At 42.3% G+C, this 22,909-nt stretch overlaps 1 protein-coding gene across 1 annotated transcript in view; it reads left to right on the top strand.

Moving 5' to 3' along the window:
• The window catches only part of ASPN (asporin), a 267,913-nt gene extending 245,502 nt beyond the window's left edge, over window positions 1–22,411 (top strand). Inside the window, exon 8 of the mRNA XM_069643870.1 lies at window positions 17,307–22,411. Within this exon, the coding sequence (XP_069499971.1) occupies window positions 17,307–17,504 (198 nt within the window). The 3' untranslated portion in view covers window positions 17,505–22,411. The remainder of the gene's footprint in view (window positions 1–17,306) is intronic.
• The last annotated feature ends 498 nt before the right edge of the window (window positions 22,412–22,909 follow it).

Consider the following 22,909-nt stretch of genomic DNA (forward strand, 5'->3'; position numbering starts at 1 on the left):
CTCAATCTCCACTGACCTGCCCACTAACTAATGTTCACCTTTTCTGCCTCATGTTCCCCTGATGTGTCCAAATTTACTAACATTATGCAGTGTACAGTATTCTATCCAGCTCTCCACTAGGCATCAGCACGCGATATCTGGGCTCGTGGGATGCCTGTGTCGTATGTGCGAGCGCCATGAAACTTTGCCAGGTGTTTGAAGATCAACGTGTTATATGGGCTGGTGATTGGTGGGGCTCACATCTCCTCCTACTTACTCCATTTTATTATATGTTAAGTTATTAATAAATCCTTCCTTAAACACACTCTGCTTCATGTAATCTATTTCATCTCACCCACTACACATTAGCCCTGTAATGCAAACATCCAGCAAGTCATTAAGAGCATGCCCAAAACACCAATAACCCCCCTAATGCCAGAACCATCTACAAGACTAAACAACTACCCACCAATTGTGACAGAATAATTCAACAGCCTAGTGAACAATAGCAACAGAGCCAGCTCTCCAGCAGGCCCCTGCCCACCAGACATATATATGACAATCCTCACCCAAGAAACACCTGCAGAATGTTTCCCCAGCATCTTCAACCATTCACTAGCAACAGGAAATGTGCCATAAGTCTTCAAAACTGCATACACCAAGCCACTCCCTAAGGACCCATCAGGAAACACTGAAGACCTAACCAGCTACTGACCAATTTCAAACATCCCATACCCGGCAAATCTCCTAGAAAGCTATGTATTTTAACAAATCCTTAAATATGTATAAAACAATTGGATACTAGACCAGGCAGAAGTCAGCTTCAGACCCATGAGAGGAACAGAAACAGCGTCATTATCGATATGGGATGATCTAAAAACCAATACAGACTCGAACATTAAATCAGCACTAACACTACTTGATCTATCAGCAGTCTTCGACACAGTCCACCATGAAACACTCATCAAAAGAGTAAATAGAGCACAGGACCTCATTGATCTCTGTGATTACCTAGCCATCAGCCAGTCCTGGATGTTGAGTGCCTACCTCAAACTAAACCCATGCCCCCATAATTCTCAATTTTTGCAAATCTCTCAAAACAAGGCTCTTTCAACAGCACCTGACCAAGGACTAATTCAAATTGACGCACATACTGTTGACATACCTCACAGTATTGGGCTACTGTTAAAAGTTGGCAGCCCAAATCCTGACTACCCACATTCTGTGCAGTGCTCCACAAGGCATAAAATAAGCAATGTTGTATAGCAATTTGCTATGCAATTCCGTATGTATGCAAATTAAACTGGCACTTGTGTAGCAAAGCTGGCTATTTAAGTTACCCTGTTCAATGAAAGCACAGCTCGTCCTGCTTTCCTCTCTTGCCTTCGGGGTTCTTCACACCCTAATTTCTCTCTTCAATGCAAGTTCAAAGTGGCTAATGGAGAAAGAGTGCTGCTGTAATCAGTGGTCGAAGTGTACAAAAAGAAGTAGTGGAACTGTGTTCCCTGCTGGGCTGCCCCCGAGCCCCACACACCCCTTCACCATGCCCCCTACCACGAGAAATAAGAACCCCAAACAAACACACCTGCTTTTTAAGGGAATGTTCAGTACACTGCAATGAAGTGCAAGTTTCAAGGTCTTCATACACTTTTATTTTAAAACGAAACCATGCCAGACGGTTTCTTTTGAAAATAAAAGTATGGGAACAGTAACATTTAATTAAAAAAATTTACAACCGCTCCCACCCATTTCAACCACTGGCAGTAATCCTCTTCTCCACTCTTAGGTGCCAAGGACCAGTGGGGGAGAGCTAGGCAATATGTTTATTTTCTTCAAATAATTTAAAACTAGAAGTAATCAGGCTGATACCTTTTATTGAGATAACTATATCCTGTCTGGCAAAGACCAGCATTTGTAAACTTTTTTTTTTTTAAAGACAGTCATGCAATTCGTTTCCTAAAAATGTAAGTGTAGGTTAGTGTACCTAAATCTCATAGTGTCAACTATGTTTCATTTTGTTGTGGAAGATTCAACATATTCAACACTTTTGAAAATGAACATTATCATACGGTTGAATGCTTTTGATGGCAAACCTAGTTCTATAACCTACTGTTCGCATACATCTTGCAACTGGTGCTCAACCCATTAGAGAATCCCATACTCATTGATATTCTATCTTATCACCCTGTCACTGTATACCAGCTACCCTGAAAGTGAGAAAGCCACAAACTACACCATGTGTAGCTAGTTTGCCCAGTTCTCTACCTGCTACGCCATCCAGCTTAGTCTCTCACTTACTTTCCTCTTACATTATAAATACACAAAGCTAACTAGATGTTTATGCAAAGTAGTGATCAATAGTTCCAGCCAGTTCAAATATCTACAGATGTACTGCGCTACCATGCAGCCTCCTGAACTTGCTTTGCTGTATGATAATGATTTCATTATATATGAGCACCTGTAGGAGAGAGCTGGCCAAACAGTTCTCAAAGCCTTTTTATCATATTTATTTATTCGTGTCAATTCATGCAGCTAACCTTTCACATTTTACACATCCAGGGATCGCAGTCTTTTTGCCCACTTGCATAGTCAAGTAGATTTTATGAAGGGCGTGTACCATTTGCAGCAGATGTTTTAAACTTTAACATTTACTTTGTCTTCAGTAAATGTCAAACAAGTTTCACTGTGCATGGCTGGCCTTTTGGTGGCAACAGTGTAACAAACATAACATGTGTTTGTGGTGACATGAACCAGCAAATTTAAATTTGTTGTCATCCATTGACATTGGTCAAGTTCATTTCTCTTAGGTTAAGTATGAAAAACCTGCAGGTCTCGTTGATTTTTAAAGGATTTGCAAGGCCAACTCATCTGACTAATGTCTTACTTCAACAGTACATAAAAAAGATGGAATGTTGTTCATTATATGGCTTGGGTACAGATAGCTTCTGGTGACATAAGAATATTAGTATATCATTGCTAATAAAATAGGTTTGTTTGCTATTCCAGGACATTTTAATTAGCAAACTATGCTAATCAGTTTTAGAAAACGAATGGATGCCTTGCTCCGCTGCTCTCATGCTAGGTCCATGCTTTAAACAATAAAATAATTAAAAATAAAAATAAAAAGGATTCGAAGAAATAGGAATCGGTAACACAGTGTTACTTTAGCTAAAATCCTTCATGTCAGAAAGAACAGATACAACATGGCTATCTCCCTTCAACTCTACATCTCGAACAACAACTTGTGGAGTTCCACAAGGCTCATCCCTTTCACCACTGCTATTCAACATCTACGTGACCCCTCTAATCAACCTCATCAAAAGACTTGCTACAATTACGCAGATGGCAAACAAATAACCAACAAAATTAACTCTAGAAGAGAACAAGACTCAACCCTTATCAACTGTCTCACATAAATAAACCATTGGATGAGTACCAACAGCCTTAAACTCAACCTGAGCAGAACAGAAATTATGATCACGCCAAACAACCCATCAAACCAATACCACATTACATGGCCTACTGAAATGAGAACTCCACCAGAACCATCCAATGTGGAAAAAAGTCTCTGACTGAATGTTAATGGACAACAAATTAACACTCGAACCGCATGTCAAAACAGTAGTAAAGAAGTGATTCTTCCACCTAAACCAGGTGTACACTGTGCTTTTTCACCTTCCCACATAGAACACTCGCCGTAATTTTTCTCGTCATGTCAAGAATAGACTACACTAACATCATCTATCTCAGAATGCCAGTCTACCTTACCAAAAAAATACAATAAATACAGAACACAGCAGCAAGATTACTCCCTAAGGGAGAACACATCACACTAGCACTGAGAACCCTACATAGGCTACCAAAAAAAAAAAAAAATTCTTAAAAACACTCTGCATAACACACAAATCATTTCCACGCCAAGGAGCAGAATTCATACAGGGAAAAATGTCCATCTACAAACCAAACCGAACAGTAAGGTCATGCAGCGACGTTCACCTCGAATATAAAGAATACTCAAAGCAGAAATTTGGTAGAACAGCGCTCTCCTGCATAGCAACAGATCTTTGGAACTCACTCCCAAAGAAAATCCGAACAACAGAAGATCACTTAAGGTTCCTCAAATTGCTAAAAACATGTCGTTTTAGCTCATCGAGCTAAACAGGAAACTGCCAACACATCACAATAGAAACACCAAAAACAACCAGAACCTGATGAACTAAAACATGGCTACCCAACAAAATTAAGCATTCTACCGCATATCATCACAGAATAATATGAACTTGACAGATCAACATAACCTTGGCACAAAAGGAAACAGACGACTCTCCACTAACCCTACTAAAAACTTTCCAATATCCTGCATAATCACCCTCAAACAGCGAACCAAACACACTCATATCTCTACTGCTACAAAAACCTAAAACCACAACAAACGGCACACACTCCGTAACACCCAACAGAAAACTAAACCAATGACACACAAATCACTCCATACACACTCATACACCACACAACACATAATGTCTACCAACTAAAAACAAACCAGCAGGCAGTGACTGTTCTTCCCTGAACTGAAGGTACTAACAGCACATCAAAGATCTCTTGCGCTTTTCCCTTTCAATCTCACTAACTAAGCCCTCCCAGCCCTCCTTCCTTTATAGGTCTACCAAAGCACCTGGAGACCATGACAATGGCACCAGTGCTAGGTATAAATAACAATTAAATGACATAACACATAAACACTTTAACTCACTCAAGCAACTAGCTGCTCACCAATATTTATGCACACACATACACATTTTTTCTTCTAAAACTTAAATCCTCTGCAGTCCAGTCGCATATGTTGTCCCACAGCTCACCAATTTTTCCTTCCTGGTGCTGTGCAGAGAAAGGAAGCAGGTCGAGACATATAAACACCTCTCTTGTTGAGTCTTGCCTCATCTTGAGATATAGTTGGCCTCACTGAAGCAGATTTCACAGACTGGCTGCTCATCATTTCACCATTCGTTAGACTGATCTTCAGGATGGCTGCTGAGGTTTGAACTCCAGCAGAGCAACGGAAAATCTGGATGCATCCTGCACCATTATCTTTATAAATGACCACATCCTAGTGGGTGCCTGGCCTTAGAACCCCCCACCACAAACCTAATAGACAGCTTTTGAGGACAGGAACAGTGATTATTTCTGAGCTCCGTGGCACATTGTATGGGGGATGGGTGGGCTGTGCCATCACCCTGCAGGTCAGAGGGCTCAGATGGTGAACTGACTGTGGTAGCAGGCAGGAAATAGTGGCAGAGCGGGTCAGCTTGCGCTCTAAAATCGAGATCCTGGAAAGAGAGTTAACCTGAATTCTGAGCATCCGGGTGGTGCTTCCCAGAGGTACATCTCCTGGTCTATGGCGACAGGAGCCATAGGGGAGATGGTGGTTTCTCGTGATGTTGAATCTACTGGTGCTCCCTTGGAGAAGCGAGAGGGGAGCAGAAGATGAGATGCAGTGATCGACATTGGGGCAGCCAGAGGACTGCTCTTGAAGATGTGATAGGAGCAGATGCCTGGGAGAAGATCTGAGGTCCTCCCTCTCAGCCCTCATGGTTGATAAGTGTACTGGGGTGGAGGAGGACCTGGGATCCAAAAGGCAGCATGACCGAGAAGAGGAGCGTGCAGAGCATGGAGTGGTGGTGCTTAGCAGAGGAGAGTGCACAGGATCTGCCACCAGAGACCAAGAAAGGCTGGACGGTAGCCTTGGTACATGAATTCTGTGCAGTAACAAAACCTTGCTCCGATGACCAGGTGGGCTGCTCATGAGCCTACGTGGTAGCTCTGCCCCTGTTGCCCCCAGGTTCTGGGGCTGCTGGGGTGGCCTCTCACATCAGTCAGAGGAAAAGAGGGTGTGGCCCAGCCCCAGCAACAACTTATCTACCTGGCATTAGAAGGTGCAAGGCAGTTGGGAGGCCACAGATCAAAAAAAATCTCCGGTTTTGCAGAAGTTTGGGGCCGAGTTGGTTGTGCAAAGTCTGAAAGGTGGAGGAGTTAAAATACAAGAGAGGTGAAGGGTTTTCCGGCCTCAACAGGACATTAAAAAATCCTGGCAACGGGGCATCAGCAAAAAACAATAAAGGCTCGATTTTGATCCTAGCAGTGGTAAAAGCTAACAAGAAAGTCCTCTTGAGACAGCACTACAGGCCCCTCTGCTGTACTTTCTGTTGAGTCAACGAATACCCAGACTCCAAGGAGAAAATGATGATTTTTGAGCTGAAGTTCAATATCGACAAGCTGGGCAAAAAGTCAATTCCCTTTCATGTAAAGTGGACTTCAAGCAGGGGGACACTCTGAGCAATGAGTTAACAGTAAAGAGATCTGTACTAAAAGCAATCACTGCCAATATGAGGAATTGGAAGATCTATCAGAACTGTCCCTGGACCTAGTATGATAGCAACACATTTCTTTCTCATCCCCCTTCCCTTACTTGTTTTAAATGTCGTCAAGACTAGTATGATTTTCGCTTGTTTTGTTCCTCTCCTACCTTTCTCCTCCCCTCTCCCTCACCTCTTGTAAATCTCCAGCTTTACCAGAAATGTTGTCAGGCCTAGTACGGTAGTCGCCTGTCTGTGTCCCATTTTCCCTCCCATCTTCCCCTTCCTTTTCTATGTCTTAGCTCTTGCGTTATCCGAAATGTCACCAGGCCTAGTATGATAGTTAATTTTGTTTTTTGTCATGGTCTGTAAAAATGTCATTGTATTTTCCCTTGTTCCCTCCCTTGCCGTGAAGCGCTTTGAAACACATTGTGTATAGGCGCTATATAAATAAACTATCATATCATATCATACATGAGGGTGATGCATCAGCTGAGAAAAATGCAAATACAGGACTCAATGATATACCCTGCTAAACTAAAAAGGGATCCTAGGGAGTAAAACTCACTTTTGTACTACTCCGTCACAGGTTAAGGAATTCTGGAAAGGCCTACACAATAGACCTACCCAGAATGGATTGCCTGTCAGACTGAAAATTGTGGGGAGGGGAATAATGCCTGAGCATAACAGGTTGCCGGGGTGTCGTATTGTGTAGTGAATCTGGATTGCTAGTGATGAGGAAATGGGGAGATTTTCACTGATGAAGTTGCAGAGCCTAGGGTGGAGTTGTGGAGCGTCTCATTTTCATGTGACTCCCCTCTGCCGTGTTATATAACTAGGAAGGATTTTACATAATTTCTTATTTTTTTTTGTATTTGATGTTCTTACAGGTGGCCGGTGGATGCGTTGCACTAGCCATCAATTTGTTCCACCGATCTTAGTCGGTTCTTGGCTCCGTCATTGGGGAATTTATAGCGAGATAGAGAGGGATGGGCAGGATCTGGGTTCATCAGTCGAGCTTGGGGGCTAGTGTGTTAGGGCGAACCTTACATTCCTGTTGGAACAAATATGTTAGGATTTGCTATGTTTTTAAGATACAGAAGATGTTGTTAATGGATCAAGAATCCAGAAGCTTGAAAATGTATAGGTTTCAATATTTTTTTTTTTCTAGGTGGTGTATTATGCGCCTATACACATGTGTCACAAGGTGCAACAAGGCAAGGGGGGAGGGAAGGGTAGAACAATCCCATTAGGCCTTGTACATTCGGATCGTTCAAGTGCAGATTATTTATAGCACGCTTAATCCCGAGATCGGTTTCAAGCGCGGATCCAGGATTTGAACATGTGTTGCTCAGCTTGGTCTTGCCTCCAAGACCCACGCATTGCCAGAGAGCTGTCCTTCCTATGGAAACCAAAGTCAGACCAAGAGCTGATATAACGAGGGACGTCTCGAGTGTGGTATAGGTATTATCATTTAATCTTATACGATTCAATTATCTCATTACATTTATCAAGGGGCTACAGTATATGAAGTGTTACAAGATTAATATAGCTGTTTTACAGTAAACTAATTTTGGAGAAAATATTGAGCCATTGCTGAGTACTAAATGGGGCAATCAAAGTTTTCTTCCTAATTTTCCTCTCATCCATACAGGGTTGCTATCTTGGTGCTTAAATCCGTAGGTTTCAGGCCAAGCAAGACACAAAGGGATTTGGAGGGTAGGCTATTGTTTCTAGGCGGCGGGAAAATTGTAGGGCATCAGGTGCCGTTTGTTAATACCTATGCTCCCAATGTTGAAACTCCAGAGTTTTCTCCTGGTGTATGGCGTAGAGTGCTGTCTTTCTTTGACTTATTGATTATGGCTGGGGGACATTAATACAGTGATGAATCAAAGGCTTAATAAGTCTAGCAAGGTGGTGAGGGTAGCTTCTAGCCTCTGTAGAGCTGTTCGGCAAACCATGGTCAAGTGTAATCTTCACAATGTGTGTAGGTAGGAGCATCCACTGACGAGGATAGATATGTTCCTGGTTTCCCAAAGGCTCCTGACTAGGTCCTTAGGCTCAGATACTTGTCTGCATATATTCTCTGATCATTCCCCAATTAGTAGGTTGTTCAAACTCCCAGCCAAGTGTGGCGTTGGCAGATGCTGGGGGTTTAAATCCAAGACTCTTCAGTATGAGGCATTCAAGGAGATGATCCGCAAGGATAAGGCTGAGCTCTTCATCAAGAATGGTAAACATTTGAGGCTTTATGTGATGGATGTGCATCTCGAGAGATGCTGGAATTCTTTGTGATATTTGAACCATATTGGGAAGAAGTGAAGGGCTTCAGAAGGAGATAGAAGATCACTTTGAGGCTACCCGCTACGCTAGTATTCTAGCTCAGATTATGGAGATGGACAAGTACCAGAAGTACTCCACTTGCAAAGTCACATTCATACTAGGCGAGGTTACAGGCAGACACTATGTGAAGGGGGAAAGACCCAGTAGGATTCTAGCTTGGGTGGACAGAGGGAATAGAGGAAGTAACTTTATTGAGTCTATACAGTTGACACAAAGCAGGTGAAGATAACGCAGCATTTTTAGATTTTTGCGCATACTTAAATAGTACTAGATTGGATAAATCAGCTGTAAATATCAAAGCATTGCTGGATAGAGTGGATAGGGTGGGTCTTTCTGGCTAGATTTAGACAAAAGGGAAGTATTAAATGCACCTATCATGACAGGGATGTTGGATTAGGCTCCCGCAGGTGAAGGGTCCTGGTTTGGATAGTATCGCTGCTGAATTTTATAAAGCTTTCTCTGACTTGCAGGTACCCCATCTGGTGGCTATGTATGCTCAATCTATTCTGAAAGGAGTTCTCTCAAACTCAACTAGAGAAGCCCTGATCACTGTTTTGTTGAAACACGGTAAATCATTGGAGCAGTGTTGTTATATCATCCAATATCTCTAATTAATATGGACAATAATATTTTGGCAAGATAGTCGCTAATAGTCGCCAATAGGCTGATACTGATACTCTCAGCAGTCATAGTAATGTTGGATGCTGAGAAAGCATTCTATTCCATTGAAGGGCATTTTTTTATTCATAGTTCAGATTAGGATTGGACTGGTCTCTGCATTAGTGTCTTTTTTAAGACTCCTTTATTCATCCTCAAGTGCACAGCTCTGCACAAATAGTAGAGTTTCCTCAGAATACACCATGGTGCGATGGACCAGGCAGGGCTGCCTGTTATTCCTGCTTTTGTTTGCTATTGTAATTGAGCCTCTAGTGGAATCGATTAGGCTAGATCACTTTGAAAAGGACCTACAGATACATGCCCACAAGCTCATAATTTCGCTATAGCCGGATGATATCATGTTATTTGTATAAAGAAAGCTGACAATCATGGGGGATATTACAGAATTTGAGGACTACTGCGTTTTATGGATGCATTTTCCTAAATCTTAATTATTTTTGCTAACATCTGGGACTCGTATTTTGTATTTGTATTTTATTTATTTGTATAGCGCACCAGGCCCGAGGGCAACCAGGCGCATATCTTAGAGCACATAGGTACATGAATGGCATGGATACAGTTACAGTCAGTCAATAACATTCACAAGGGCAGTAAAGTACAAAGCAGTGCAGGTTGGCAGGCAAAGTAGCAGAAGGAGAGAGGGTGGAGAGGATCAGATGGCCTGGGAAGGCAGTTAGTCAGATGTAGCGGATAGCTAGAGCTTGGCTTTGTGTTTGAAAAAGGTAGAAGAAGGCAGGGTTCTAATGGTGAGTGGCAATGAGTTCCAGAGTTTGGCATCAAGGGCTGGGAAGCTAACACCTGTCTGTAGCTTGTATCTGGGGATCGTGAGGCAATGTGCTTCGGAAGATCTGAGTGACCGTGAAGGTGTATACTGAGAGAATCGAGAGGCTAGGTAGACGGGGGCCTGGTTGTTTACGCATTTGTGAGTAAGGGCCAGGGATTTGAGTGATATCCTTTGGGTAACTGAGAGCCAGTGTAGGCTCTTCCTAGTTTCAGTGATATGTGCAGATCTGGGAATGTTGAGGGCCGCTCTAACAGCATTGTTGTGAGTGATCTGGAGTTTGTTGAGGTTGCGTTGATTGGTGCCTTGATAGAGTGCATTGCAATAATCAAGTTTGGACAAAACCAGTGTCCTAGCAAGGTTAATGCAGTTCTGAGTGGAGAGGAATGGGCGGCAGGCTGTGATCAGCTTGCATGTGCAAGCCGAGGCAGCGACGACTGCATTTGTTTGTCTATTTAGGGAGAGTATAGAATCTAGGTAGATTCCCAAAAGTTTAGTATCTTTGGCTACTTTGATGGAGTTGCCATCGATATTGAAGGTGCTGAATGAGGGGTCCAGCTTATTAAGTCTTTTTTGGGTGCCCAGGATGAAGAGCTCTGTCTTGTTGTCGTTGAGACAGAGCTCATGTTGGGCCATCCAGGCGGCGACAACTTGGTAGATGTCATTCAGAGCTTTGGAATCTACGATGTAGTCACCAGTGATAGGGATGAGTATCTGGGTGTCATCAGCGTAGTTGGTGTAGGTGGCACCCAGATAGTCAAGCACATCAAACAAAGGTTTGGTAAATGCATTGTAAAGTGTAGGGGATACACACGACCCTTGAGGAACTCCACAGGGGACCGGGGATGGATCAGCCGATGAGGTAGGTGAGAATACTCTCATGTGTCTATTGTCCAAGAATGAGCTAATCCAATTAGTGGCTTTTTCAGAGAAGTGGGCAGCTGATTTCAAATGTTGGCAGAGGAGTTGGTGGTTGACCAAATAGAAAGCTGCAGAGAGGTCCAGGAGTAGTAGGAGGGCTAGTTTGCCATTGTCTTTTAAGTCCTCAATTTGAGTTTTGAGATCTAATAGGGCTGTTTCTGTCCCGTGCTTAGGTCTGAAGCCAGATTGTCTTGTGCCAAGTAGATTGTTAGTTTCCAGATACTTCTGTATCTGTAAGTAGGCTGCTCTATCTAAGATTTTTAGAAGGAACGGGACCGTGGTGATGGGTCTGTAGTTGGTAGGTATTGACGGATCCAATGTAGGTTTTTTCAGCAAGGGGATGACCCATGCGTCATTCAGATTGTTAGGGACAATTCCAGAGTGAAATGAGGAATTGATGAAGGTGGTAATGAAGGGAGCAAGGTCATGTGCCGATTCCTTGATGATCGGTGCGGGGCAGGAATCACCTTGGCAGTTGGAAGGTTTAAGATTACTAATGATTTTTTCAACCTCTGGGATGGTGAGGTGTACAAAGCTAAATGGAGTCTGGGTGAAGGTGGTGGCCGTCTTGGGTGCAGGGAGTTTGTTTAGGGAAGAGGTAAGGAGGGAGTTTTGTTTGGCATTGATTTTGGCTTGTAAGGTGGTTATTTTGGTGAGGAGAGCATTTTGGATATTATTGCACCATGTACTGTCTTTGCTACATGTATCTAGGATGGGCGAAGGGGATTCTAATTCTTTAAGAATTTTAAATAACTCCTTCGTGTTGGATTCAGCTTGCGAGATACGCTGGTTGTAAGTCTCTTTTTTTGCTTGTATGATCGCTTCCTTGTAATTAAGGGATGCGATGAAGAGGTTTTCTTTGTTGGAGGCACAAGGAAGACTTTTCCAAAGTGCTTCCACCTTACGTTTTTCTTTGCGCAGAGCTCTAAGTTGCGGAGTAAACCACAAATTCAGATGGGCTCGTTGTTTAGCTTTCTGTAATTTAATCGGAGCTATGGTGTCAATAGCTTTGAGCAATATTTGGTTGAAGGTATCCACTAAGACAGTGGGGTCGTTATGCTGTGCGACACAGTTGTTAAGAATGGGTAGGATGAGTGGGAGTAGCTTCTCCCTAGTGATGTCCTTTTTGTTCCTAGTAGGAATAGGGGGAGGCTATAATAGGTTTGGGGAAGGGATTGGTGGCTGGTAAGTGAAAGATAATGATGTGGTGATCGGACCAGGCACAGGCGGAGTTGGAACTTATCGATGTATTACAGTTTAAGTCTACAATCCAATCGAACGTTCTACCCTTGTTGTGGGTAGGTTCGAGGAGGCGTTGCTGAAGGCCTAAGTTGGAGATGATACTAGCAACCTCGTGGCAATAAGATCCTTAGGGTTGATGTCCCCCAGCAGCAGCACTTGTGAGTTGGGTCTAGTGTTATCAGCAAGGATGGAAGTAATATCCTTTGCGAAGGAGGTGAGAGGTCCTGGTGGTCTGTAAATGAGGTGTAGTGATGCTGTGTTGGTTGGTGATAAGGATAGTTTCACTGATAGAGATTCGGCAGAGCTAAATTGGGTGTTGGGGATGAGTCTCATATTGATGTTGACCCTATGTATAAATTAAATGTGACACCGCCCCCTTTGGATAGGTTGGAATGGCGGTCATTTCTAAGTATGGAGTAGCCATCAGGGATGGCGAGGGCCAGAGGCGGGCCTGAGGCAGCATGTAGCCAGGTTTCCGTGATGGCGATGAAGTCAAGGTTTTGGTCAGTGATGAGGTTTGTGATATCAGGGGCGTGGGAAGTGAGGGATCTGGCATTGATGAGGGCTCCCTTTAGTTCTTTAATAGGGGGAATCACAGGGTGGTCGAGTATGGTCAGTGTGGTTGGCCGTCAGTTGGAAGTGTGGTGGCGCTGGGCGCACGGTATGCGAGGCAGTCTGGATCTAAGTCTGCATTCCTGAGTTGGAGTGAGCAGGGTTGATTAGGTGTGGGTTTTGAGGTGAAATGTTGGAGCCACAAGCAGGTGCATTGAGGTAAGGGTTGGTGGAGTGGTCGATGATGGGGTTAGTTATAGTGTTATGCGTGGGTGCGCGGGGCATGGGGGAAGGAGTGGGTCAGTGGTGACTTGCTGTGGAGCATAGTGATGGAGTATGTACTAGGGAGGCAGTAGAGATTCTCAGCGGTGCTGAAGGATGGAGCACAGTGTGCGTTGACTAAATGCCCTGTAATGACCGGGTGTATGAGGAAAATGCTGGCAAAGGACAACAGCAGCATGTCGTAACACGGGAGGCCTAACAATTGGATTAGGTAGAGTGCGGTCGCTGTAGCGGAACAGTTGTACGTGTTCGGGGAGGTGCAGTCATGCAGTAAAAGTCAAAAGCAATGCAGTGATACAATATTTGTGTGATGGTTCGAAGTGTGCATGCTAGGCAGGCCTAAACGGGCTCACAATGGCAAAACAATGAATAGGGTGGCACAAATCAAATTTGGCAGGCATAAATGGGCTCACAATGGCAAATCAAAGAATAGGGTGGCACAAATAAAATTAGGCAGGCAAAGAGGGGCACACAGTGACGGGGCAATATGTAGGATGACATGAGTCAAAATCGGGATAGTGTCATGTTAGTCTTGCCACAAAGGTGGTAAACAGCAATGTGTGCAGGCACTAAAACAAGTGTTAACGACATGTACTAAGTTACAATGCATTTAGACATTATTTCTACATATTAGCAGCAAAATAGTGCAGCGTTAGGGTTGAATACAGTCTACTTCAGAGGTAATAGTTAAGGTGATACAGTGTCTTAAGCATCTTTCAATATATACAAATACTAGGATTAGAGCAGGCGAAAATCCGGTCACAACAAATACAGTGATTATCTAGATATAAGCGCTTGATTGCATAACTGGAACAAGGCTTGTATTTTTTTAAGGTAAAGGTTGGAGATATTCAGAAATCGTAAATGCCAAGAGCAACTGCAGTATAAATATAAGACTGTAATATTGCCTCCCTCCAGTGACGCCGGTATGAGAGAGCAACAGTTAAAACAACTGTACAATGTATTCAACATGTTAGAAACGTGGCGGACGAGAAAAATGAAAATGATAATGATGACATTGTGGACAGATTACAGTTGGCAGGTATAAAATGTCAGGATGCATGTAAGCTCGAGTGCCAACAGAGAGGCAAATACCGAAATGGCAGCGACTATAAAGGTAGGGCTTGTTCAGATTACATACAGATGCGTTATACCGGTGCAGACCAAATAATTAAGTTTCACCAAGGGTCATTCCTAAAATAGTAGTCCTAGTACTGTACTGAGTTCGTAATGGGCAGAGGACAGGCTGTAGTTGCAAGTGTAATCGCCAGATCTCATGAGCGAAGGTATAGTGGGGCGGGGAAAAATTACGTTAAAGATGAATTATACCAATAGATGTTGTTATGGTTAGTGGTATAGCGCATTACCTATGGATGTACATGGCGCTAGGCAGGATCCATATTCTCTCGGTGCAATGTGTAGCGAGTTTCTTGCACCCTGTGGCGAACAGGGGCAAACAGGGCCTTACCTCTCGTGGGCCTTCCCACGAGAGGGCCGGCTTCCGCCTGCCGGCGGATGCTCTCCGCTTATCGGAGCTCGTTGCTTAGCAACGAGTAAACAAATTTTAAAGCGGCCATTTTAGGCAAGCTACATTTCTGGGTAGTGCAGTGCTCATTGCTTAAAGGCCCAAATGGGGGTCTGTGAGTCGGTCTATCTCTCTTCATGTAGCAACAGGATCACATAGAGTACTTAGGGATTGTGATTTATAAGGACAGATATTCACTGATTAAGTTGAACTATGATCTGCTAATGGCACAAATAAAGCCAAAATTGGAACCATAGAGCTGTTTGCCATTATCCTTGGTTAGTAGAATTTCTTTGTTGAAAATAGTGGTCTGGCCTAAACGTGCAGACCTGTTTATTAAAATCCTGCTTTCACTGTCAAGGGGGTTCTTCCAGAGTTTGTAAGATCTGTGCATTTGATTTGTCTGCGTCAGGATCGTAGCCCGGTTTAGATGCAAGGTCCTGACTGCTCTATTGAAGATGGGGACTGGGAGTCCTGACATCTTTAGGTATCACCTAGTAGCCCAAGCACAGTATTGTTTGTATTGGTATGTTGAATGTCCCACTCAACCGCATTTTAGTATGGAAAGGGCCATAGTAGCCGCAATGCTAATGTTGGCGGTCATCATTGCAAAGGTGCCAAGAGATAGCAAGAAATAATATGGTGGTTTGTAAGCACAGGGAATGGTTCGGGTTAGCAAATGAATCTGAATTGGAAAGACTGTACTCACCACTATTGCCAATTTGTCATATACCTCACATGCCGATAATCACGGAAAGGTGGTTTCTTGAACTAATAGACTGCCTTTTGCTGCCCTCCTGTGGGTATATATTCCTGGAAGAAAACCTTCTGATGGCACAGCATTTGAGGGAATGAGGTGGGAGCTCTTCTGTAGACATATTTATGTACTGTTCTTTACGCAACGTGATAGATGAGATTTTCCCCTCCTTCACCCGAGTACCTGTTGAGTTTCCCCCATTGAAGGACATGATCACCCGCCGTGGATAGGGAAACTGATGCCACTATTGCATCAAGGGCATATGGGAAAGAAAGCTTGGTGCTTCAATTTCAGAGAAACAGCGGAAGAATATAAGAGTGCTGATGAAAACAGTGCTGATTAATTACTGATTGAAATTGATCCATTTCAAATGTGTGCCTCGAGCATGTGATACCTCTAGAAAGCTCCATAAGATATACCCCACATTTTCTGAAGTCCTGTAGCAGATGCATTACCCCAGATGCTGGCTTTCCTCATGTGGGGTGGGAGTGTACAACGATTGCTAAATTCTCGTGTTAAGTTTTTCAAGCAGACTTCAAGATGATATGAGTCGAAGTGGAGGCCTCTCTACTCATAATACGGAGGGGAAAGAAACCAGCCAGGGTGAGAAAATACTGGTGTCTGGTGATAGTGTTGGTAAACCGGTGCGTAGCATGAATATGGATGAAGGGACTGTCTAGTAGAGTTAAAGGGTGGCTGAAGGAGATAGCCTCATGTTTCGATTGTGAATCAGAATTGTCTTATTCACTGTCACCTGCATGAAGGCCTAAAGACATTTGGTGAACATACAAACTGTTTAAAAAAAATTCAAAAAAGGTAGCAGGCGCCCCTCTCCAGAAAGAACATGGCATGATAACCTGTTCTGTGGTTTTTTCCCACTTTGAGAGTTTGCAGCCATCGCTGTTTATTCTACAAGGCACAGATGGAAGTGAAAATTGGATTGAATCATAAACTACCAGTGGGGGCTTCGAGTGATTCGCCCTCAGGTTGTTTGAGATCGGATACCCCTGATCAAATACTGTTGTTTAAATGGAGTAATGATTTACCCTCAGCTTCGTGGGAGAACGTACCTACTTGCTATGTTGCTGATGTATGTTTATTATGAAAATGAATACATAAAACATCAAAACAAGAGAGGCTATTGACATTTTAAAAACAAGCATTGGCAAGGCCAACAGTTTGGGCGTTTGTGTAGGCATGGGAAAGGCACTTGCCAGGCAGAGCCTTAGTGGTAATAAAGGGTCATTGATGTAGCAGGTGAAAAATGGTGCGAGTACCTGGCGATCTAATAGCAGTGCCTGGCAAATGCCTAATACTCATACACAAGCCAAAACCGTTGCCTTTGCCAATGCTTGTTTTTAACAGGGCTTCAGCGAAGGACACGCAGAGTGCTTGTAAAGCAAGTGGCCGACCTGGTAATAAGACATTTGTATGACACCAGTAGCACGTTTACAGCTGCAATTAAGTCATTAACTCTCAGAAGACTGCTTTGAAAAAACACTGTCAGGAACTTCAAGTGCAAAGTTTGATGGTAAGGACTGATTAAAGCAAGCTCAGCGAGTTCCCTTGAGGATGTATTTTGGGCAGAGAGGGCAGGAACTGGGTCGGAATCACCATAGGGATTTGTGTGGCGAGTCAATTGGTGGGCAAATAACCAAACAACACCTACTAGCTTTGTGTGCCTACTCATATGCCATTTCTCCCTATCTGTGATCTAATGCAATAGTTCTGGCTTTAGCGCCACCTTATAGACCAAACAAATTAGTAGTTAAACACTGCCATATTTGTGACTTTTTATTTTTAGCCCAGAACATGTTTTCTTTTTGCTTATACAAGCAGATTCAACTTTATTTCTGTAAATAATCATTTAAATAATATTTTTCTTTTCTTTAGGTTGTATATCTTCACGCCAATAGCATTGTAAAGGTGGACGTAAACGACTTCTGCCCAACAGAATCGAGAGTGAAGAAGTCCTTATACAGCGGCATTAGCCTGTTCAGCAATCCTGTGAAGCACTGGGAAGTCCAGCCAGCCACATTTCGCTGTGTTGCTGGCCGAAACAGCGTGCATCTTGGGAACTTCAGGAAGTAGGACTCGTCACCTGACCACCCGAGCCCACTAGAAAAACATGCTGGTCAAACAAACAGGTGCAAGGAACGGGAATTAGGCTGTGCCTGACTCCCAAAGCATCAACAAAGTGAAAGGGCATGACGAACACGTTTACAAAAAAATAAAATTGCTATACATGTATATCTGATATGTTGCTGGTTTTCACAGTACTTGAAATCTATTAGTACCAATTGCTGCCCCAGTACTGTAACTAATACTACAAAATGCGAGTACGACACAGAGTGAATAAGGGCCGCCCAAGTACGGTCCGCAAGAGCTAGTCCACTCCACTTTTCAGGCCATCCACAAAATATACATTGAAATAAAGCGTGAGTCAATGGTTATCCATAAAATCTGGAGAGGCTTTTAGGCTCATGCGGACCAGACATAAGAACTCTTATTTGGACGCAATTTGCTGTGCATTTATAAGCAAGCAAAATATGGATAGGTTCCTATAAGGTCATTTTTTAAATAATTTGTGGGTTAATCGTTCATTCTTCTTTGATACAACATGGTGCTTCCAAGTTAAATGCCATGCACATGGCCATGCGCTCCGCTCCTATTCTGCATGGGGTAACAATGCCCTTTGTTTACTTGCTTATGCTTACCTCTTGGCAGTGTTTGTGCAAGCAATAAGTTATTAAACCAAGCTGGTTCTTCGTGAACAATACCTACTTAGATAGGCATGGAGTCAAGTGAAGAAATGGTGAGGGTACTCTTTAGGAACAGAAATCTCAACGTGCACATCAAATCCCAGAAATGCATGCTAATCCGCAGTGATGTTGCCTTTTTTCATGTATGGTATTGTTCTTCAATGAAGTTGAGCACAGTATCAGATATCAAGCCATTGCCTTCCATGCAGCTTCATAGTGGCTCGATTCCAGACACTGAATTTGTGCACAGTCTTAAGTCCTGGACAGTTTTCAGCCTACAGAGTGTTGCTTAAAATAGGCAGTAGGCTGTTTCCTCTCGTGCAGTTTGTTTTGATTGCCGCCTTGTGATGTTCTGGCTTTCAGTGGTAAACTGGTCAATGAAGATGGTGAGTTTCTTTGCCAAGTAGAGTGTTTTATTCACTGTGGCTCCATAGTAGGCGACGCAGGCCCTCTGTATGTGATATATACTTGACAGGGTAGCTAGTGCAGCTTTATGGTGATGGGGAGTGGAGAGTTAGTAGAATGTTCTTAGTCCAGTGATAAAGCATGCTGTAACGCGCTGGACAGCTTTTAGGAGGACCAAAGTGGTATCCGGAACTCTTGCAAGCAGGATGTTGGTACCGTCCAGGTGTTGCATTTGCATGGCTTGGACAACTGTTTTGAAGCTGTGAACATGGATGAAAGGATTAACTTTGCAGAGGAGCACAAGCTGGTACCGTGCTGCTTGGTTCTTCTTGGTGATGTGTGTCGTAAATGAAACGTCAGTGTTGAAAGTAAGGTAGAGAGAATTTGCATTGGCAGAGAGTTGAGGCGTGAATCCATCAAACTTCAAGTCAGTCAGCCAATTCTGGACTTGGACATGCTTGTTGGAGTTTCCTAGGTGAAAGAATGCAGGCCTTGTAGTGATGAGCTTTAGGGTGGAAATTGACAAACAGATTTGAGGAGGAACAGACAATGCTTGAGTAGATGGAGGTCATTGATGATGTTGATCTTGAGGTGCAGCTGTGTGTCATCTCATCTTGAGCTCTAGGCAAGACTGCATTATGGCACTAAATATGATGTTGGCAATAGTTTCAGAAAGAATAAAACATTTTACAATTCATTAGTAACAATGCCAAGACATGGTTTGGAAGCACGATTTCATTTAATTTTTTCACATCACCATGTTTTTGTCACAAATCTGGCAAGGAGCAGCAACTATGTGAGTAAGCAGTTACCCAACAAGGTAAACCATGTAGGCATTTGATCTGCTTTCTTTATATCAAAGGCATCACTTGTTATGCGTTCAGGCCATGATCTGCACAAGGATTTATGCTGCCAGAGCAAAGTGGCATTCTAGTTCTCTTGTCCTAAAAAGGCCATAACTGATGTGTTTGGAGCCAAATGACACCACAAAGCATTCCTCTGCTGGTGGCAACGTAGGAAGCTGCTTGTAATAGCCTCATTGTAGCACCAGCCAAGGGACAGGCACTGCAATTACTATTGTGTGACAGGACAGAAGCAATAGTGCAAAGCCCACAAATCGACAAACGTATTGGAAGGATGCTTGATAGAAGGCAGATTGTGATCTGCTGCGATAATTGGGAATTAATCAGACATTCCATTCTTTGCAATTTCTTTTCTACAAAATGCTTCCGGAATGGGTAGAAGGTCGTTTTTTAAAATTCCTTTGCGAAAGAAAGTACAGAAACATTGGTACCACAGTATGCAAGTTCAACTTAAAAACATTCTGAGAAAGCGGAGTGTAGAGGAGACAAGAGGGGACTCAACTGATAACAGCATGCAACCTGCTTTAATGATCGATATCATGTACACATTACACGCAGATGCCTAGTGGCCATCACCATGGAACCAGGACCAGTCAAGAAAAATGAGACCATCGATGCAGATAGCCAGAATCAAAATAAGCAAAGCCACAAATAAAAAAAAGAGACCCACCTTCGCAAATGGCAAAGTCATGATTTTCACCACAAACTGCTTAGGTAGCGTCTACTTGCAAAATATTTGTGCAATTTAAGGCACGTCGATCATTTGAAGAAAAACTGAGTCAGTAGCTTTGGGTAAAACTACCATCTTAAAAATGCTCTAACTCAGCATATAGCCCACATTGGGCCACTGGCCCACAATAGCATGCTGGGCAAACCCTTGGCATTGCCCTGTTGTCCTGTACCACAGCCTGAGACTGGAAGCATGCATGCAGCTTGCCCCTCCCCCTTGAGCAGAATGGCTCATAGTGGAGAATAGAGAAAAGAAAAGAGATCATCAGGTTCTCTGTTGCTTCCCATAATTATCATTGTTGGAATTTAGCATTATAACACTCTAACAAGTCTGGTTGTCTTTTGGAGCTTAAAGCTGATTTCTCGGTCGACTTTCTATAAGATTCTATTAAGAAAAATGTTCATGGATCAATCTATGCCAGTTTACCAAAGATGTACAGAAAGACCACAGGGGGGTCATTTGAATTTTTTGTGCCAGATTGGTGAGTGGAATTGCACTGGCTAATTCGCTTTTTTCCTAAAAAAAAAATCCAGTGTGGATAGAAGAAAGGTTTATTGGAAATTATGTTTTTTTACTTTTTTCTTGACTTAGGTTTGAGATACTTATTCAACGCTAAACTAAAAAAGGTACATAAATATAATTCCAGTACCCTCTGCCAATTCACAAAAGTGATTATTAGAGCGAGAATGATTTCAAAAACTCACTATCTTAGTTTTGAAAGGGAGTCAAACATCATGTGTAAAGAGGAGTCACTTTAATCTTACAAATAAAATGGGAGATTTATTTTGCAAAAGTCTTGGAACTAATGGATTACCATCAGCTAAGAGAACATGAAGACACCTTAAATCTGAGGCTGTTCTCTAAAAATATCAGATAATTGATTACGGACAGATTAACTCATCACTGGTAGCAAATAGTTCAAGGATTTACGGACATATTGTAATTTTAACTCACTGCAATTTGAGCATACTTTAATTACAATTACACTTTCGTAGAAAGGGAATTTTTGCTCTGACGTTTACAGGTTTAACCTCCAAGAATGGAAGAATTATTTTAAGCAAATAAGCACACTTCAATTGTGCGCACTATATAATCATTTATTTCTATGCAGAATTCCTACTATAATCAAGTCCAAAAAGTGAAAGATGAGAAACTCTTTCCATTGCAAAAACATAGAGGCACGCATTACAGGAAGAAATAAAGGTATAAAAAAAAAACATATTAGACAAAGGCACATTTGTTTTCAAAACAATTTTGGTTTTCTTTGGGGAAACTGCCACTCAGAAGACTTCGTTTCCAAAAACATGCAAGGAAAGATTTCACACCTTATTAGTCCAGTTTTATCAGCACAAAAATCCAGGCAATGATAGCTTTCCTTGGATTAAATAAAAATAATAGGCTGTGATGGTACAATGCATTATCTTTCAAAGCCATAGACCTCTTCATCAGATGGTGGCAACTAAACGAGGAGGGAGAAGTGCAATACGACTGTTGGGAAAACCAACTTATCTTTACAGTCATAAATCAGAAACTAGAACAGTTCCACTTTAAATATGTATTGGTTATCCTACCGAATGCCATTATTCTTTAAAGGCACACAATGGGGGGAAAGTAATATTACTGCTACAGTTTGAATGTATGTGTTGTTCAATCCAATTACTGCCCACCTTCCTCACTTGTAGCTAAGATCTGATGAAGAACTCTATGTGACATCCAAAAGCTAATGCTAATGCTTTGTACCACCCAAGCTTGTTATTTCCAGTTTATACAATACACAGAATCAAAGCTTGGAATTGTGTTTCCCACACATTAAACGATTCCCAGGTAAGTCACACCTCCAGAAACAACCTTTTTTGTGTTTCTGCATTACACAACGTACCAAATTTGTACTTCTCTACAATGTAAAATTCAGTCTGTTTCGCTTGTTACTTTCTAGATTATTATAATTATTGTTAAGCTTGTTTTAAACAATTTAGGTAGGCTTTTACTTTTAAATCATATCTTCTCACTCGTAACATAACATTTTCTTCAAAGCGCAATGGTGGTGTACAATGGACATGTGTATGTCACAGCTGTTTATACATAACATGTAAAATATGTTTACTTACTGTACTGTAAAAAGCTATGGACATTTTATATATCTATTTACTGTATATTTGTTATTCATCATCATAAATTAAATGACATTTAAAGTACCATAAATGTATGTCTTTTAATAAAAAAATATTGAACCTAGAAGTACTGTAAATGGTGTTTCTTTTTCATACTTAGTGAAGAAAGCATTTTTGTAGAATACAATATTTAAACTATTTTCTTTTGTCACTGCTCTTCATGATGGTAGTGGGGGAGTGAAGAGAAAAAGGCTGTATTGGTATCCTTGAGGGTGGTCGATAGGTAAATGTTAACACTTAATAATTTATATCATTTTGAGGGAGGATGCCTGAGAGAGCATGGGCAGCTTAATGATACCTCTTTGATATGCATGCCCTACCTCTCTTAAGGAGCATGACTGAGTCTGCTGTTCAGTTGTCAGCGAGCATTCTTGTAGATGATCATAGAATAATTTGTGACAGTAGGTTTTGAAGAACTGACAATTGATCATTTAAGAAAGCCTTTTGTAAAGTGATGAAGCCTTGAATGCAAAAAGATGCAAACAGATCCTCAGAATTCTGGATTTCCTTTGGGTGTATTCTAGGGCAGGGAGACTAGGAGTACGGGTTTTCTGCCGTGGTGCCA

Source organism: Ambystoma mexicanum, chromosome 2p (assembly GCF_040938575.1).
Source record: "Ambystoma mexicanum isolate Mex_15411 chromosome 2p, UKY_AmexF1_1, whole genome shotgun sequence".
Taxonomy (NCBI): domain Eukaryota; kingdom Metazoa; phylum Chordata; class Amphibia; order Caudata; family Ambystomatidae; genus Ambystoma; species Ambystoma mexicanum.